General features: G+C 39.2%; 2 protein-coding genes across 4 annotated transcripts; one reads left to right on the top strand and one right to left on the bottom strand.

Annotated features, from left to right (window-relative positions):
• Window positions 1-823: 823 nt before the first annotated feature.
• On the bottom strand, window positions 824-3157 carry LOC107707767 (uncharacterized). The gene is made up of 2 exons (XM_016511868.1): window positions 2414-3157; window positions 824-1380 (listed from the first exon to the last, which is right to left on the bottom strand). Exons 1-2 carry the CDS (start codon window positions 2972-2974, stop codon window positions 1054-1056), a joined length of 888 nt encoding a protein of 295 aa, XP_016367354.1. The 5' UTR covers window positions 2975-3157; the 3' UTR covers window positions 824-1053.
• Window positions 3158-3455: 298 nt separating this feature from the next.
• LOC107707766 (poly [ADP-ribose] polymerase 4-like) lies at window positions 3456-16202 on the top strand. 3 transcript variants are annotated; one of them, XM_016511866.1, is made up of 34 exons: window positions 3588-3640; window positions 3876-4018; window positions 4160-4355; window positions 4801-4915; window positions 5053-5131; window positions 5272-5370; window positions 5473-5631; window positions 5728-5865; window positions 5970-6128; window positions 7064-7215; window positions 7313-7444; window positions 7667-7765; window positions 7888-8071; window positions 8805-8949; window positions 9265-9407; window positions 9699-9830; window positions 9917-10003; window positions 10091-10255; window positions 10343-10386; window positions 10664-10742; window positions 10848-10985; window positions 11121-11328; window positions 11441-11511; window positions 11592-11779; window positions 11868-11967; window positions 12078-12248; window positions 12919-12999; window positions 13097-13177; window positions 13271-13366; window positions 13694-13831; window positions 13944-15080; window positions 15169-15271; window positions 15619-15751; window positions 15833-16202. In XM_016511866.1, the coding sequence occupies exons 1-34, from the start codon at window positions 3589-3591 to the stop codon at window positions 16032-16034; spliced, it is 5349 nt and encodes a 1782-aa protein (XP_016367352.1). In that variant the 5' UTR covers window position 3588; the 3' UTR covers window positions 16035-16202. The 3 variants fall into 3 exon arrangements, with proteins under 3 accessions (XP_016367351.1, XP_016367352.1, XP_016367350.1); XM_016511865.1 differs by lacking the exon at window positions 3588-3640 and adding an exon at window positions 3456-3468 and having other exon boundaries at window positions 15619-16202; XM_016511864.1 differs by having other exon boundaries at window positions 15619-16202.
• The last annotated feature ends 328 nt before the right edge of the window (window positions 16203-16530 follow it).

The raw sequence follows: 16530 nt of genomic DNA, 5'->3' as shown, positions 1-16530 counted from the left end.
GTTTAACTTCACTCCAGCTCATTCTATTCTCCAGGTAGATTCTATTAGGCTAATCCAAAAGAGTTCATCTAGAATCTATTCCGGTGGTCTTTAATAGTGTAAAACATTTTTACAAAACTTTGTTTAAAAAAAAAAGAAGAAGAACAAGGAGGGGAAGAAGAAGAATGTCTAAATTAGTTCTGCTCATACACTGTGCCAAAAAAAAAAAAAAAAAACTTAGTGCATAGTCATTAAGTATTTTTAGAATAGAAAATGTCTTTTTGTAAACTGTAAAGCTTTTTGTATAAAGAATTCATTTTTTCTTTCTTCTTGTTGTGCATTGGATCTGCAGTTCTTACTGTAACAATAACTGCACACACACTATCATTCAAAAGTTTGGGACTGGTATGATTTGAAAAAAGTCTCTTCCACTCACCAAATCTGCATTTATTTGATCAAAAGTATAGCACAGTAGAAACAGTCATACTGTGAAATATTATTACAATTTAAAAGAACAGTTTTCTTTTTGAATATTTCTAAAACATTTTTTTCCTGTGATGGCAAAGTCTTCAGTGTTGCATGATCCTTCAGAAATCATTCTAATATGCTGATTTGCTGCTCAGGAAACATTTATTATTATTATCAATGTTGAAAACAGCTGGGCTGCTTAATATTTTTGTGGAAACCGTGAAACATTTTTAAGGAGTTGATGAATAAAAAGTTTAAAACAGAATTTATTTGAAATAGAAATCTTTTGTGACTTTATAAATGTCTTTTTGTCATTTTTTATTTATTTAATGCATTCATACTTCATAAAAAAAATTTAACAGTTGAGTATCCTCACATACTAACCTCCTTAGCACCCTCAGTATTTTATTTGGAGTTCTCTTGAACCTCTTGCTATTTGTATAGCATTTTTTTTGCAATATTGAACGCAATGAATTGCTTGTACCTCAGTATTAAACAGAAAATAAACCCACAATTATTACAATTGGAATATGCAAATAAATGTGAAAACAGTGGTACACTATTCCTTTGGCAAGATGCAGGTAGCAGGCATAAAGTTTACAGTGTCTATGGCAACTCCATTAAATGTAGGGCTGGGTCTGATATTTTGTGCCACATGTCTTCTTCAGCATTCCCTAACTGTTGATACTGAACATGATGAGCATCACCCTGAATGTTCATGTGTGGATTTTGAAAGTTCCTCAGTGAATGCTCACTGACATGTTTGGCTCTCTCCACAGCTTTTTCGTGTAGTTTGTCCTCCAGAATGGCTGAAGTCTCCCGCTCCACATAAACATCATAGAGCGATTTATAATACGGCTTCCATCGGGTCATGAGAGATGAACTTATCGTCAACAAAAACGAAAGGCCAAGAATAAGAATTAGGCCAATTACCTAGAAGAAGAAAAAACTGATAAATGAAAATGAGAAGTAGCATGGGTCAATGCAGAACATGGTATAAAATGAGCAAAGAATAAATACAATACACCATCATTTCAGTGAAATCCTTCATAATATGATGCTTTTCATTAAATTTACAAAGGTAAGATTTATAAACCTAAAAAAGCTGGAAAACATGCTCACCGAATTGGTAAAGATGTCTATTAATGATAACTGCCATCTAAATATCACTCTAAAAATGAATGGTGGCAATTCTGCATCATGTTTCAGACCAGTGTAATTACTGTTAACTAAAACAAAACAAAAATAAAAGTAATCATTAGAATTACTAAAAATTAAAATTATTAAAACTAAAACTAATATTGTTTTGGTGTCTTAAATAAAATTAAAAAATCTTAAACAAATCTTAAAAAACGGATATTAGAAATATTGAAACTAAGAGTTACTAAAAGAAGGCTACATAGAAAAATTTAAACTAATCAATAAAAAATAACAAAGCACATGACAAAATTACTAAGTTAAACTAAAATTAAAATGAAAGCTGAAAATCTAAAAATAAAAAAATCTAAATATTGCTAAATAGGCCTATATATTATTATATAAATAATGCTAAATTCAATCTTGACATTTTTAGCATATTTTACATATCATACAAACATATTTTTGATGACAGCGATAGTTAATAGTGAATTACCACTGTTTTATTGTAACAACTACTTTAGTGTTTATGGTAGGCCTATTTTGGTAGTGATTATAGTAAAGAAAATCCACATAAGCAAGTGCAATTGTGTTTTCTAACTACCAAGGGATTTTTATTCATTAATTCATTATAATATTTTTGTTGCTTTTTTTCCTTCGCCCCTTTATAAAGGTGGGTACATTTCTTTCTCGTTGAGGGACAGCATTTTATTTACAGAATTTCATTTACGACAGATGCTTATGCAGAATAAAGCAAATAGAGGGGAAAATGTACGAATAGCAACCAAATGAACATCACAAACTGATAAAAGACGGTATAAAAATTTACCCGTGATTCACTATCATATTTTCTTAGAATCTCTGCTTCTCGTGGAGTTGGTAGATCCTTGCACGCAATTTGCTCCCCAGTACCGTTCACATTAACGGTCCGCACGCAAACGTACCAATCCCCGTCTATAAATGCAACGACTATCCACAGCGATGCCGCATAAAAGACATTGAGTAGGTGTTTCCAAATAACACCACAGTAATACCAGCCTTCCTGTCCACAACGCTCTGGGTGATAACAGTAACCACCAGCACAGCAGCAGCATTCAAAAGTATCGCAGCACTCACTCTTACAGCATCTGCTCTGGCCGCTCACGCAACATCTGCATACGTAACATCTGCACATCTTCAGGAGCCGAGCGTCCATGAGGATCATAATGAAGAACAGTATGCCTATTGGCAGGCACAGGTAGAGCCAGCAGTGCAGGAGAGTTTCCTCGGGAGTTGTGCAAGGGCATGTGAACACATATTTGAAGAAGATAAGCATGGCCATGACTATGACAGCTGTCCTGATGGGCACATTTCTGAGTACGTAAGTCGAAAAGACCGTGTGCCGAGCCATATCTGCACGTATGCTTAACGAAACCCATGCAACAAAACGATGCTGCTATAAAGCACCACGGATTGAGAAAAATCTCAGCTGTTCAGCGACCATTATGACACGACGTTCCTGATATCCGCTGCTTCGTCTTCTCAGTGGATGGGGCAGAGGAAAGGGAGGGATCATTGGGATTATCCCACAACACTAAGCCTCTGGTTGGAGGGATGCAGCGCCCCTCTATGCTTGTGTTTGCATCATACTGTAACGTTATGTATGACATGGGTTTAGGTCACGTGTTGGGCTTCGTAAGCCTTAAACAGAAAGAATCTGGTGTAGAAATGAAATTATCAAATATAAAATGTGTGTGTTTTTTTTAATTTTATTTAAGGAGATCGAATGTTAATTTTAAAAAGTTTGCAAAGGAAACTGTGTTTCGACCACTGGATGGAGCCCGTCTAATGTTTTTATCTCAAGGAGGTGTGTCTTTACTGTATATGAGTCAGGAACATAGACTGGTCAGGAAGCACTTTTACTGAACTTTACACTGCAAGATATTTACGTCTTCGTGTATTTTCTTAAAACCTAAACTTGTCACTCGACTCTGACTTTTTGTCCGCGGTAACATCTGCTTTGACATGACAACACTAGCAAGAGAGATACTGCAGGCTGGATTTGCATTATATCCGAGTATTTAATTAATTTATATCAGAAGAAAGATAATTTAATTTGTTTAATTTATATATCAATATGTGTATTATGCGGTCTGATTTGTTTAATGAATAGTCTAGATGTGTACTTGTAGGCCTATGTGTACTATGTGGTAATACGGAAATAGAATGACACGCTACTTTACAGCGTGTATCATATGATTGTTATTTACTGTAGGTTTCATTGCCGTTTTCTCTTTTCTCGGCATTTTTAGACACTGGTGGTGGCACCATGACAGTGTTTAAAAACTGTACTGTGGTGTTAGATGTGAAAAATGTGCCTTTTAAAGAAAAGAATAAACTGAGATTAGCTCTTCTGGAGAATGGAGGAAACATCTCATATGTCATCAACAAAGAGGTACGTATTGTGCTAATTTTTTGTAATAACTACCGTTCTGTCTCTTCTGTCTAAAGCAACGTATTGTTTAAATATAGGTAAGAAGTTGGGTTTCAAAGTTGCATAAAATACAGACTTCAGACCTCCGTTTATCTCCTCCAGTGCTCTTTTGTAGTCACTAGCAGTGTGAATGACCTGAGCAGTAACCGGCAGCGCAGCATCCAGAAGCTGCAGATCCCAGTGGTCGGGACGCAGTATGTGTGGAGCTGTTTGGACCAAGGGCATCTCCTGCCTTTGACGGAGCATAATTTGACCCCACAGCTGCCATATCCCACCTCTGAATTCCTCCCTCCTTCAGGTAGGAGTTCATGAAGACTGCTTGTTTTCTGTGGTTGTATTAGCACACTGTGATCTGGAAACCTGGTTTAGTTTTTTTATTCAAAGCACTTCCTCAGACTGTGGTTGCCAAACCAGCACTACCTTGTAAATTTATTTGATCACTGTCTTTCTTCGGTAGAACAGATTACAGTTGTTTGTCTAAAGTGATACTGTAAGGTTTACTTGCATAAGATGTGAAAGGAGGTCAAAGGGACAGAACAGATGGGAGTGTCACAGCCAGATTAGTTTTATTTGTTGACATTGGGTGTGTTTGGTTCTGTGTTTGCATATGTTTGGCCTTGTGTTGCAGTACATTTTTGTTGAGAATGTATTTGGCATTATATTTGGGTTATGAGAGTGTTAAGTGAGATTAAACCATGTATTTTTGTGGCATGGTTGACATTATGTTGTTTTTCACCATAAAGAGGTAAAAGTGTCAACACACATACTAGGAAAAGAGACGTTCAGAGGTCACCCTGAACTCCCAAAGACTGAAGCTGAGATTCTTGAGAAGGGTGGACCCTGTCCTGGCAGGTTCAGGTGCGCTCTTGTTTTTTGTCACTTGTCAGTTCTTGAGTTTGTTCAACAGTTTTTGGTTTTTAATCAGTTTCTGCAGCACTTGTGCTTTTTAGATTTGCTTGTTTACCTGACTACCCCTTTTCATTTACTCAATGCAGAGTTTACAAAGAAGGCGACCATGACCTGCCTGAATTTCCTTCATATTTTCAAGTGGCCAAGTATTCAGTTTTTGAGAGGGTGAGAGACTTCATTCATCATTCACATTAACTTTATTTTATTATTGGACTAAAAAAATGTATTAATTAAAAAAAAGTATGATGACTGTTTTAACACATTCTTCACCACAGCCTGAGCATGTCTGTGTTCTTGTGTTTCAGGTCAAACCCAAGACTTTGTCTGTTCTGGAGCTGCAGAGTGCCAAAGGCCGAGCAGGCCAGCAGTATCGTGTGTTGCGTTCAGTCTTGCGTGAAGCTGAGGTTTGGTCATCATGAATGTTGTTATCTCTGGAATCACAGATGGTGACGGAGATGCTGAATTTGTCTTGTGGTGATGGTGATGGACTCTCTCTCTCGCTATAGACCGCAGTGGTTCAGGACAAGCTTGTGTTCTGCGTGACGTCTGAAGATGCTGTGGAAGCATATCTGCAGCTGATGAAGCAGATGGAGACAGAGGAATTCACAAAGACACACACTCTTCCCCCTGAGGTTGAGCGCTTGGCATCCTATAGCCTCCAGCAGGTTAGATAAACACAATGCAGAACTGTTTTTATTTAGGCCTATTTGATACATGTGTCTAATAGGTGTGAATTAATTGCTCACTCTTTTGATTGGCAGCTGCTATTGGAGGAGAAACTGAACTGCAGCACATTGTCACAGGAAGTTGGTGTCTTTGTGGAGCTGGTTTGGACTGAAGCTCTCGGTTCCCTTAATAACATCCTGACAGTCCCTGTCTCCAGAATCAGCCTCAATGATGTGAGCATGAGCTTTGATGATCACACAAAGTGCAGTAAAGAAGCTGACAGGAATTTGCTGTGTTTAACGGTTCCGGTGTGTTTATTGGCTCTGTGCTGCTGCAGGTGAGCAGGGTGGAGGGATTGTTACTGCAGGCACAAAAGACGGAGAAAGAGGATGAAGTCAAAGCCCTGCTGGAGGAGGTCAACACTCTTCTGCCCCTCAGAATGATCGACCCTCCTTCCAAAGACAAGCTTGTGTCTCAGAAACTAGACCTTTGTCAGGTATCACATGTATCAATTATAGTATAAAATTGTTATAATACTTTAGGAATAGGGTGTATCGATGCATGTCAAGCTGGTAGAAAATCGATAAAAATATGTGACAACTCAAGTTGGTTGAGATGTTAAGCAAATCGTGATACAATTGGGGGTTTATGTGAATATATCTTTGAGGAGAACTGACTGTCTTCAGAAAAAAGATTAGATGGTATTTTCTTTTCATCTTATCTATGTATAATGCATATTGAAATGGTATTTATTAGCACAGCGCTGCTTTGTTTACAGCAGTAACCAAGGAAGCATTCTGTCTCATGCTATAACGTTGCACAAAGATAAAGTCAGACCATTCTGTTTTTGCTTCAAATTTCGAAATTATACAATCTAAATTACACAAACTAATAAACTGCTCATGCAGCATGTATGCAGCATCTTTGTTTGAATCGTGATTAATATACAGTGGTTGCCTCTCATTTTAAATGGAAAGAGGAAAAGTCTTAGTTTGTTTATATGAAAATATTTCTTTTATTTGCATTATTTATTTATTTGATTTGTGATTTGTTTTAAAATTTCTATTTAGTTTTGTTATTTGACATATTTCAATTTCACAAAGAAATGTGCATTTTGTCTGAGAAATAATAAAATAATAAAACTTCATAACAGTTAAGCTCATTTTCTTCATGTTTTTATTATTGGACGGTTTTACTTTTTGTTGTTTTGCAATTCTCATTCTTAAAAATCATTGTCAGTTATAAATAGTTCATTACTAATTAATACATAGATTTTTTTTAATTACTGTAATACAATGATTATACTATTTAAATAAATTAAAATACTGAGTGAAATTTTACATTTGAAGATTTTGGTAGATGAATTTGGCTTTTTAATTCAACAGTGCAGATCTGACCTTTTTACCCTTTTAACTCTTCTGTCGTCTCCAGCTGATCAGAGATATTATAAATGTCAGCGAGGCCACTCTGGGAAGCCCCTCACCCTCGTCTCTGGGAAAGTATCGAGCTCTGAGGTGCAGCATTGAGGTTGTTCCACCACAAAACCCTGAGTTTCATGTTGTCTCTCAACTGCTAAAGGACAGGTAAACATGATTGTGCTGATTGTGGTATGAAGTTCAAACATAAACATATTTCAGAGTGTGTCTTCAAATAATTATGTTAATCTTGTATCGACTACAGGCCTGTTCAGATTCAGCAGATACTGCGTGTCAGCAGAGGGATGGAGCTTCAGTTGTTTAAGGAGGATTTAGGTAACATTAAACCCCTCCTCCACTCCACTAGTTCCAGCAGTTTTGTTGGAATACTGTCACGGTAAGAGCTCATATTTTTTTAAAAACCTTTGTTTACATGCAATGACAAAACAGCACACACACTTACAGTATGTCTGTCACATTCAATATATACTGTGGTGGGGTGAGTGAAGACAGACACACTGCGTGTGGCTGAATCATGTTTCTTCTGGTTGATATTAAAATCTAAATAAATGAAAATTAATGCACCAAGTGAATTAACATTTTTAAACATTCTTTATAGAGGTCTGCTGCTGCCTAGGGTTGGAGTCGAACAGCATGGAATTGAGAGAACGGATATCGGGAATCTTGGAGGAGGAATCTACTTGAGTGACTCTCTGAAGTCAGTGGTTTTTAGCATTACTCAGTCATCTCTTAATATAATGGATTTATTAATAATGTGAATCCACTATCATGACAACTGGAGATTTTAGTCAGTCTGTAAGTTTCTTCTCTGTGTTAAAGGACTAGTGTAAAATACTCCAAGCCCAGTTTGACTGACGGCTCTCGGCTGCTGTTGGTATGTGAAGTGGCTTTGGGTCGGTGTAAGGACCTGCTGAAGAAAGACACCACTTTGACTTGTGCTCCTGACGGCTACCACAGTGTACATGGAGTCCAACGCACTCCCAACAGACTCTCTGAATTTGAGGTGCTTTTCTTGCTCATTTTCTGTGTACTTAAAGGGGTCATATGATGCGATTTCAATTTTTCCTTTCTCTTTGGAGTGTTACAAGCTCTTGGTGCATAAAGAAGATCTGTAAAATTGCAAAGACTAAAGTCTCAAATCCAAAGAGATATTCTTTATAAAAGTTAAGAGTCAACCACACCTACCTAAAACGGCTCGTTCTAACACGCCCCCACATGTCTACGTCACGATGTGGGAAGATTTGCATAACGCTGCCCAAATGTTCACGCAAAGAAAGAAGGCGTAACTTTTATTCTCGTTGTAGTATTGTTGCTGCCGCCATGTCGAGACGCTGTGTGTTTCGTTGTGAAAGCGAAACTACTTTGTTTGGCCTCCCAAAAGAGGACGATATCCGCTTCGTCATGCCTAGAGCTGATCCGTGCTGGTCGCTGAGGAAATACATCAACTTCGCGCTGTGGATCGCCGGATCGGCTTTCACCGTGGACGAAGCGGAGTCCAGCCCGGGGTCGTCAAATGTGGTTGCCGCAAGCCCGCCAGATGCTCTTTCGTCCCGCCGGCCGCGCCGTTCTCAAGCCCGCCTGCCTCCGCTCACTCTAGCCCCTGGCCTCCGCTCACTCAAGCCCCCGGCCTCCGCTCATAATCGACGCATTTCAGAAAGGCGGGGCATAGAGGAGAAACAATAATGTACAGTATGTGGAAAATAATGTGTTTTTTTGTTTATATTTATATTTGACAGGATGATGAGTTTGTCGTCTATAACACAGAGCAGATCAGACTGAAGTATGTGGTGCAGTACAGTCTGGAGGGAGACAAATTAAAAGAGTTCCAGCCTCAAATCAACACTCAGCTCACACAGCTCACGGACACAACACCTGATATCTGTGAGTAACATCTAGTGAACAGGACATGCTGAGAGGGACCAGCTTTTATATGTGGAAGAATCGGTTTTAACTAGGACTGTCAAATTGATTAAAAGTTTTAATCAAATTAATGACATTATGTCAGAGCCCATAACCTTGTGCGCAGCACTCCAAATTGATGACCAAAGTTTGAGTCCCAAAATCCTCTCTTGATTTGAGCTCATGGTGGAACGACATGTTCCTCAGGCTCAGGGTTATCTGATGCTCTGTGACGCTGAATGCTATGATTTGTGTTGTTAAATTCATCAGTGGTTTTGTTTGAATGTGTTTCTTTAGTGTCCAGTGATGACAGTGAGGGTTTGGAGTCCACTAAGAATCCTCTGGAGGAGATGAACGCAGGTTTGTTGGACAGCAGTGGTCAGAAACTTCCTCTACATGCTGTCAATGTGAGGTGTAAGCTGATGGACCTGCTGTGTCAGGTATGATCCTACAGCGGTAGACTGCAGTTTTGTCATTTAAAATTAGTGTTGAGAAATGAGCATGATGTGTTCCGAAGTAAACCAAAAGAACTAAACAATGAACATTCCGGTACTAAACTAAAACTAGAACAAGGCAGTGATGGACACAATCAAGACCAAGGGAACAAAGACATCACAAGAAATAAAAAGCAACAGAATTAACAAAATAAAATATAGACTAAATAAAACTCTGAAATTCCACTGGAATATAATTTCAAACCGCAACATTAATTTCTTCCCCACTTCCACCAGGTCATCATTTTCCAGACCTACACAAACCAGAGTGCTGTTCCCATTGAAGCAAAGTATGTCTTTCCACTGGAGGAGACGGCAGCAGTGTGTGGATTTGAAGCCTTTATCAATGGAAAACATGTCATTGGAAAGGTGCGAGACATTCATAATTTGTCAAATGCAGTCTCTGGTTTTTCAGCCTCTTTCTCAACATTTTTAATGTCTGTTTTGTCCTATAGGTAAAGGAAAAAGAGCAGGCTCGTAAGGAGTACAAGCAAGCCATAGAGAAAGGTCATGGAGCCTACCTGATGGACCAGGATGCACCTGTGAGTTACTGTATCTGATCTGGAGCTCATGTGTGTGTGATAATGTATCAGAAGGTTTCTTTAAGGTCATGTGTTTATGTGAGGCAGGATGTATTTACTATCAGTGTGGGGAATCTTCCTCCTGGAGCCACAGTTTTGATCAAGGTGACGTTCATCACTGAGCTGGTGGTCAGATCAGGCTCTATAGTCTTCTTACTGTCTGGCAGCGTGGCACCATGGCAACAGAGAGCCACCCTTAATCAGACAACTCAGGTACAACATACTTTTGTTACTGTATTTAAAATCCTGTTTGGCCTGCTGATTGTTAGTGTTTTGAATGACAGCTGTGTTACATTTCAGGCCACTGTTGAAAAGATTGGAGTGACGGAGCTTCAGTCAGAGGGGTGAGAATCTCAAATACTGGAGAATTCACAGCGAAATTCACTAAAAATGCATCTGCTGATATGTAAAAATATAAAAGCCAATTATTTCATGTAGCAAACCACATATAACATCATTTAACACTTAACCTTTATAACTTCACACTTTATATACAGTAGCACCTGGTCTAGTTTGGACAATGGGTGGTTACAAGGTTGTTGCATTGTTCTGTTTAGTGTATGATTTTGATAAAAATGTTCAATGTCCTCTAACTCTTTTGTTCCCTATCTCTTTCTTCAGGGAGTTTTCTCTGTCTATGTCCATTGAAATGCCTTATGAGATCATCAACTTGAGCTCTTCACACCGCATCAAAACCAAGGTTATTTTACTTTTGTGCATTATCTTACTAAATACTGTATTTTCTGAAAAAAGAAACATATTCAGATATGAACCATATTAACAGTATTGGTTTTTCCCTGTTCAGAGGACAGACTGTAAGGCAGTGATCAGCACGTTACCGGGACAGACTCTGGGATCTGAAGGATTACAGGTGTCCTTCAGTCTTTCTAATATCCACATGCCCAGGATGTGGGTCGAGAACCATCCGGATAAAGATAGTCAGGTAAAGAAATTATCACTCAAATCTGTTTTCCTGTTTGTCATGGATATTTTGCAGCATATTGCACACAAATATTGACACTTTCCATCTTACGCTCACTGACAAAAATGAACATTGATACGGATCTGATCCCTGCAGGCCTGCATGCTGGTGTTTTATCCAGACTTTAAGTCAAGTGGGGTGTTCAGCTCTGGAGGTCCGTCCAGTGTGAGCGATGTGGTCATTCTTCTGGACTCCTCCAAGTCCATGCAGGGAGATGCCATGCTGAACGCTCGCAGGATTGCCCTTCAAGTCCTCAAATCTCTGGACCGCTCACTGAAGATCAACATCATCTCTTTCAGCACTGGTTAGTGCTCACTGAAACTGTCTGATATTGTCATCTTGTGGACATTTTCATTTCCCTATTATTTTTGTAATACAAAGTGAAGCATTATGGGTAAATGTGTGCGTTTTTACAGATTACAAGGAAGCTTTTCCTGCACCAGTGCCTTTAGATGAGGCATCTGAATCAGCCAGAAAATTTATTATGGTGAGTAATGTTTACAAATGTTTAAAGATGGTTCTGAATCTCAGTTTCTTTGCATATCATTGCATTTCTCCTCTCTTCAGTCATGTGGCGGCTCTGGTGGCAGCACTGATCTGTGGCGGCCTCTCCGGAGCCTGAGTCTGCTGCCTCCCTGCCGGGGAGTGAGGAACATCCTGCTGCTATCTGATGGACATGTTCAGAACCAGCCTCTGACCCTACAGCTGGTCCGAGAAAACTCCTGCCACACACGCCTCTTCACCTGCGGACACAGGTCTGCCTTAAACAAATCTTTTTATTTTTCTCCTTCATTTACACTGAATTTCTGAACGTACAGTTTGATTGTGTTTGTGTTTGTCTAGCTTGACAGCTAATCGTCATATGCTCAGAGCTTTGGCTCAGGCAGGTGGAGGAATATATGAATTTTTTGACACAAAGATGAAACACACTTGGGCAGAAAAGGTGAATCACACACATTATTGTATTGTTTTTAATAACTAAGAAGGAAACATTATCTTTCCAAAATTGGCCAGTCTGAGGCTTGAGTTGAAGAGATTTGTGGATAATTTCAGGTGCGCGCTCAGGTTCAGCGTATGGAGTCTCCAGGCTGCAGATCAGTGGCAGTGAAGTGGCAGCAGTTTAATCCCACAGTGCCGCTTCCTGTTCAAGCCCCCTCACAGCTTCACGCTCTCTTCAGTGACTGTCACACTCTCGTATACGGATTTGTGCCATACTGCACTCAGGTAGACAGGCTTTACTTAAAAGCTACATTGTTACTTATTGTAGTTGTTATTAGGAATGGGTCATATATTGAATATTCACAATAAAAATTAGGCAACATCATGAATGTAGTGGTCATTTTAGTGTTTCTTCAGTGATAGTTAGAGTTTGGTATGTTTTCATTTTTGTGAAACTGTTTCAATTATTTGATTCAAAACTCTGAATCAACATTTGCATAATCACTGAAAAATATTCATGAAGAATGAATGTAGATGTATCATGTATATATTGATACGTTAAAATATTTCAATAAAAATATATGTACTGTAGCTAAATACTGATGGGTTTTTTTACAGATTACTTTTATATTTGTGCCAGTGGCATGCAGTGGTGTTGAGAAATCTTTTATGTAAATTCATGTCCCAGTTCCACTCCCTTGATTGGTGCATATAATAAATGAAAATAATTAAATATCTTTCTTCATATAATTTTTAATTTAATAACCAGCAGTGTGAAAAACATGGCTTAGTTATATTAAACTATTAAGATAACTGTCAACTGTCAAGATTTGTCAAGATTTAAAATAACTATGTAATATTAATCAAGGCTGCAAAATATTAGGATAGATATTTTAGCTGAAATGCCCAGTTATTTGTGTTTATTTATTTAATTGTGTAATATTTACTAATTTAGGCCACACTGTTTGGTGATTTGAGTGGACAAGAGATCAAAACAATGGTGTCCACCACAGAACTACAAAAGACAAAGGGAACTGTGAGTGAACATCTTAAAATACTTCATATAATCTGAAACACCATCAATTGTTTATCAGGCGTTTGAAGAGTTTGTGTGTGTGTGTGTTCATGTGCAGTTCCTTCACAAGTTAACAGCAAGAGCGATCATCAGAGACTATGAAGATGGCATTCTAGCTAACAGTGAGGCAGAACATGAGGTACAATATTTGGCTGCATTATGATATTTTTTATATAACTGGCAGATTTGCTAACAGAAGAACTTGACTTTCCGTCTTTTATCTCTTTATCAGGGGAAGAAAGCAGAGCTAAAGTCCTACATCATTGAGCTCAGTAAAGAGTTCTCCATCTTATCCCAGTTTACAAGCTTTGTCGCCATTGAAGAGAGGGTATGATTGCTGCTAATCTAAGGATCTAAAAATAAATCTGCAAAAATATTTTTTTTATTTATATATATATATATATATATATATTTGTAATGTTTTGTATCTAGTCAGTCATTTCATTATAATAAATAGTTCACACATAAATTAGGTGTTTAATATTGATAATAAAGAAAAAGTAAGCATCTGTACACAGAGATCACTTTTTTTTTCACAAAAAGGCAGAATCAAAGTAATTCTAAGTAAAATATGCCATGAATTAATTTCTGTGTACCATTTTAAACTGAATGACAATTAAAAATACCAACTAATAACCTCATTTTCTCTTTGCAGGAGCAGAATGAGCTTGACACTGGATTCACAGATATTCCAAAAATCATATCAGAGGAGGATGTGGATATTTTGCCATATATGGGCTCGACTGAAGAGAAGCTGAAGTCTGTGCATATTAGTAGTGCTGAAGATGATGATGTATGGGTAACAACAAAAGGGTCTATTAAAGCTGTTATATCATGTAGTGATAAATGTTGACATCATTCAGCTTCTAGTATTCACAACAATGATTTTCATTTCTTTTTTTCAGACGGAATCAGAGGGATGGCGCAGTAGCTCCACATCTGAAGATCTCCTGGGTTCTGCTTGTGTAGCAGCTGATTTTGATGATGATTTAGAGGATGAATATGAAAATAAGTTTAGAAAAAAAACATCTGCAGCTCGCTCTTCTCCTCCTCCTAGCTCCAGTAGCTCCTGGCATCCTTCACGTTTTGAAGGTAGCACTAATGCTTTCAGAGGCTATCTGAAAAAATTGTCTGCTCCCAGGCCTGAAGCAGCTCGTCGATATGAAATACCAGTGGAAGTTCTCTGCAAGGCTAGCAGGCTTCCTCCTCCTCCTAATTGTGGTGCCTCCATGAGTGACAGGCTTCCCCCTCCAGCTGCCTCCCAGGTTACCGCCTGTATGCCTCCTCCTCCTGCTCATCCTCCTCCTCCTCCTCCTCATCCACGTGGTGGTGCCTCCATGAGTGACAGGCTTCCCCCTCCATCTGCCTCCCAGGTTACCACCTGTATGCCTCCTCCTCCCTCGGTGGAATCTCTCTCCAATATTCGCCGGATTTTACCTCCTTCTGCTGATGCCATGATGTCTAGAACTGGCCTCTTGATCAAAAGGCGTCCCGCTCCCCCTCCCCCCCCGCTTTCCTCATATGAGCCTCCTTCCTCTGATCTTCTTAGTTTTGAATCAGTTGATTTCATAGAAGACGGCCTTGATTCCCTTACAAAAATGTCTCCAATATTTTGCCCCACGAGTCCAATTGTTTCCTCTGCCACAGAGTTTGCCACTGAGCTTTATGCTTCAACTCCTCCTGTCTGTGCAGATCCTCCTCATCCTCCTCGTCTTGCATCTCAGCAGTTCATGTCCATGACTCCAAGCCCCGCTCCCCCTCCTGCTATTTCTCGCAGGGTGGGCGCATCTTTTTGCGGGAGGAGCAGGGCTGGTGGCTCCATTGCCTTTGCTCCACCTGCAGTGTCTGCACCACCCTCTCCCGCTGCGTCTGGTGGCTTTGGTGGTTCCTTCAGAAGTAAGAATAAGCGTTTTGGTTTTGGTTCCTCAGCCCCTGGAGCACAGCGAAAGGAACGGAAACAACTACTCATCCAAAAAGTGGAAAAACCAATAAGCAGACGAGACAAAGTGGCCTGGAATGAGCTGTTTGAGCTTCAGCATGAGGTGTTTACACATGATTTAATTCACTAGATTTTATACAGTATGTAAATGTGTGAGGGAATATGAACATATGCGATATATTTTGATATAGGATGGATACTGGGAGTGCACTGACAGGCTGAGCAGCTTCCTTAACCTGGACGTAGACTTTTTTGCAAATGTCTTCCTTCAAGAGAAAGGCATCTGTTCCTTAGGTAACAGGATTTTTTACATGCCTGTTGTTGGTCTTGTCCATATTGCAGCTTATTCTCAGCAAGAACTGCCCATTTAGACAGGACGAGCCATCTGATTGGCACATAAAGCAACCAATCACAGTTTGTTCATGTGCCATTTAGACAGACTGAGAAAAACACAGGTGTGTCTTTACTGTGTAACACCAGCCAATCATAGTAGATCTTGCCAGAATGAGAAAGTGCTTTCCAGTTTAAAGTGCAATATGCATCAGGCTAAATCTGAATATAGCTTAAAATAATCTGATCTTTATTTTTCAGACAGTTTGTGAGTCAGAATCAGTTAATCAGTCACATGTTTTGTGTGTCAGGTGTGAAGGCTCATGCTGAAATTCTGAGGCTGATGGCGACTCTGCTGGTGCTGCAGCTGATCCGGGTGAAGAAGCTGGAAGTGGGACAGCTGCTCGAGTCTCTCCTCCGACTAAAAGAGTCCCAGGAGCCCAGGTACCAGCACACGTCCTCATGCGGTGTAATGATTGACTCTTGTGTTTTTGTATCCATGACTATCTGCTCTTCTCCATTCAGACCGATGTACTGGGAGGCAGTGAAGAGGGCCGTGGACTGGGCCTGCCGGACAGACAGACAGTATCCGTGTGTGTGCAGCAGGCTGGAGATCGGCCGGGATTGGGAATCATCTACACGTCAACTACTGGGCTGTGATTCTCCACACCCATATTCCCCACTCAAACCTGTTCTAGAGAGACGTATGGACATATTTGTCACGTAGAAACTTTTTGCTAGCCTTTTTCTCCCAAGACTAGATCAATGACTTGTAATCAAATGTCGCTGTGATTTTTAGTGAATGTATGAACTAATTTCTTCTCAAGTTCACACAGATTTCCTAGCAGAGCAACAAACAGCCGTAGTTCATCACATTAACTATGATTATGATGCAGTATGTTGTTTTATCATTTAAAACATAAAATTACATTTGTGAAATGATTTGTTGTGTGTATGTGCTGTCTGTTTTAAAATAAATTAAATTCAAATAAACATTAGCATCTCAAGGAAAAACAGTCACAGTCTTTTGTGTAATCATACACACACACACACTGGTGCTTCAAACTAGATATGTTGATACACTTTCTTTTGAAAAACAAATCTTAAATCATGGGATGATTATTAGAAGAATCAATATACTGTATCTATTCTATGTACCATAAATTAACACAGCAACAGCCACATGTGAACGCAATATTTATTAACAGCTTGTGTCACAAACA

This window comes from Sinocyclocheilus rhinocerous, unplaced genomic scaffold (genome assembly GCF_001515625.1).
Source record: "Sinocyclocheilus rhinocerous isolate Xijiao unplaced genomic scaffold, SAMN03320098_v1.1 scaffold4099, whole genome shotgun sequence".
Classification (NCBI taxonomy): Eukaryota; Metazoa; Chordata; class Actinopteri; order Cypriniformes; family Cyprinidae; genus Sinocyclocheilus; species Sinocyclocheilus rhinocerous.
This window is presented reverse-complemented; position numbering and strand designations above follow the sequence as displayed.

Coding starts and splice junctions, on each gene's coding strand:
- LOC107707766 (XM_016511864.1), top strand. CDS start 3,589: ATGACAACACTAGCAAGAGAGATACTGCAGGCTGGATTTGCATTATAT. Junction 8,950..9,264: donor GGACACAACACCTGATATCT/GTGAGTAACATC, acceptor GTGTTTCTTTAG/TGTCCAGTGATGACAGTGAG. Junction 10,387..10,663: donor ACGGAGCTTCAGTCAGAGGG/GTGAGAATCTCA, acceptor CTCTTTCTTCAG/GGAGTTTTCTCTGTCTATGT.
- LOC107707767 (XM_016511868.1), bottom strand. CDS start 2,974: ATGGCTCGGCACACGGTCTTTTCGACTTACGTACTCAGAAATGTGCCC. Junction 1,381..2,413: donor AATATGATAGTGAATCACGG/GTAAATTTTTAT, acceptor TTCTTCTTCTAG/GTAATTGGCCTAATTCTTAT.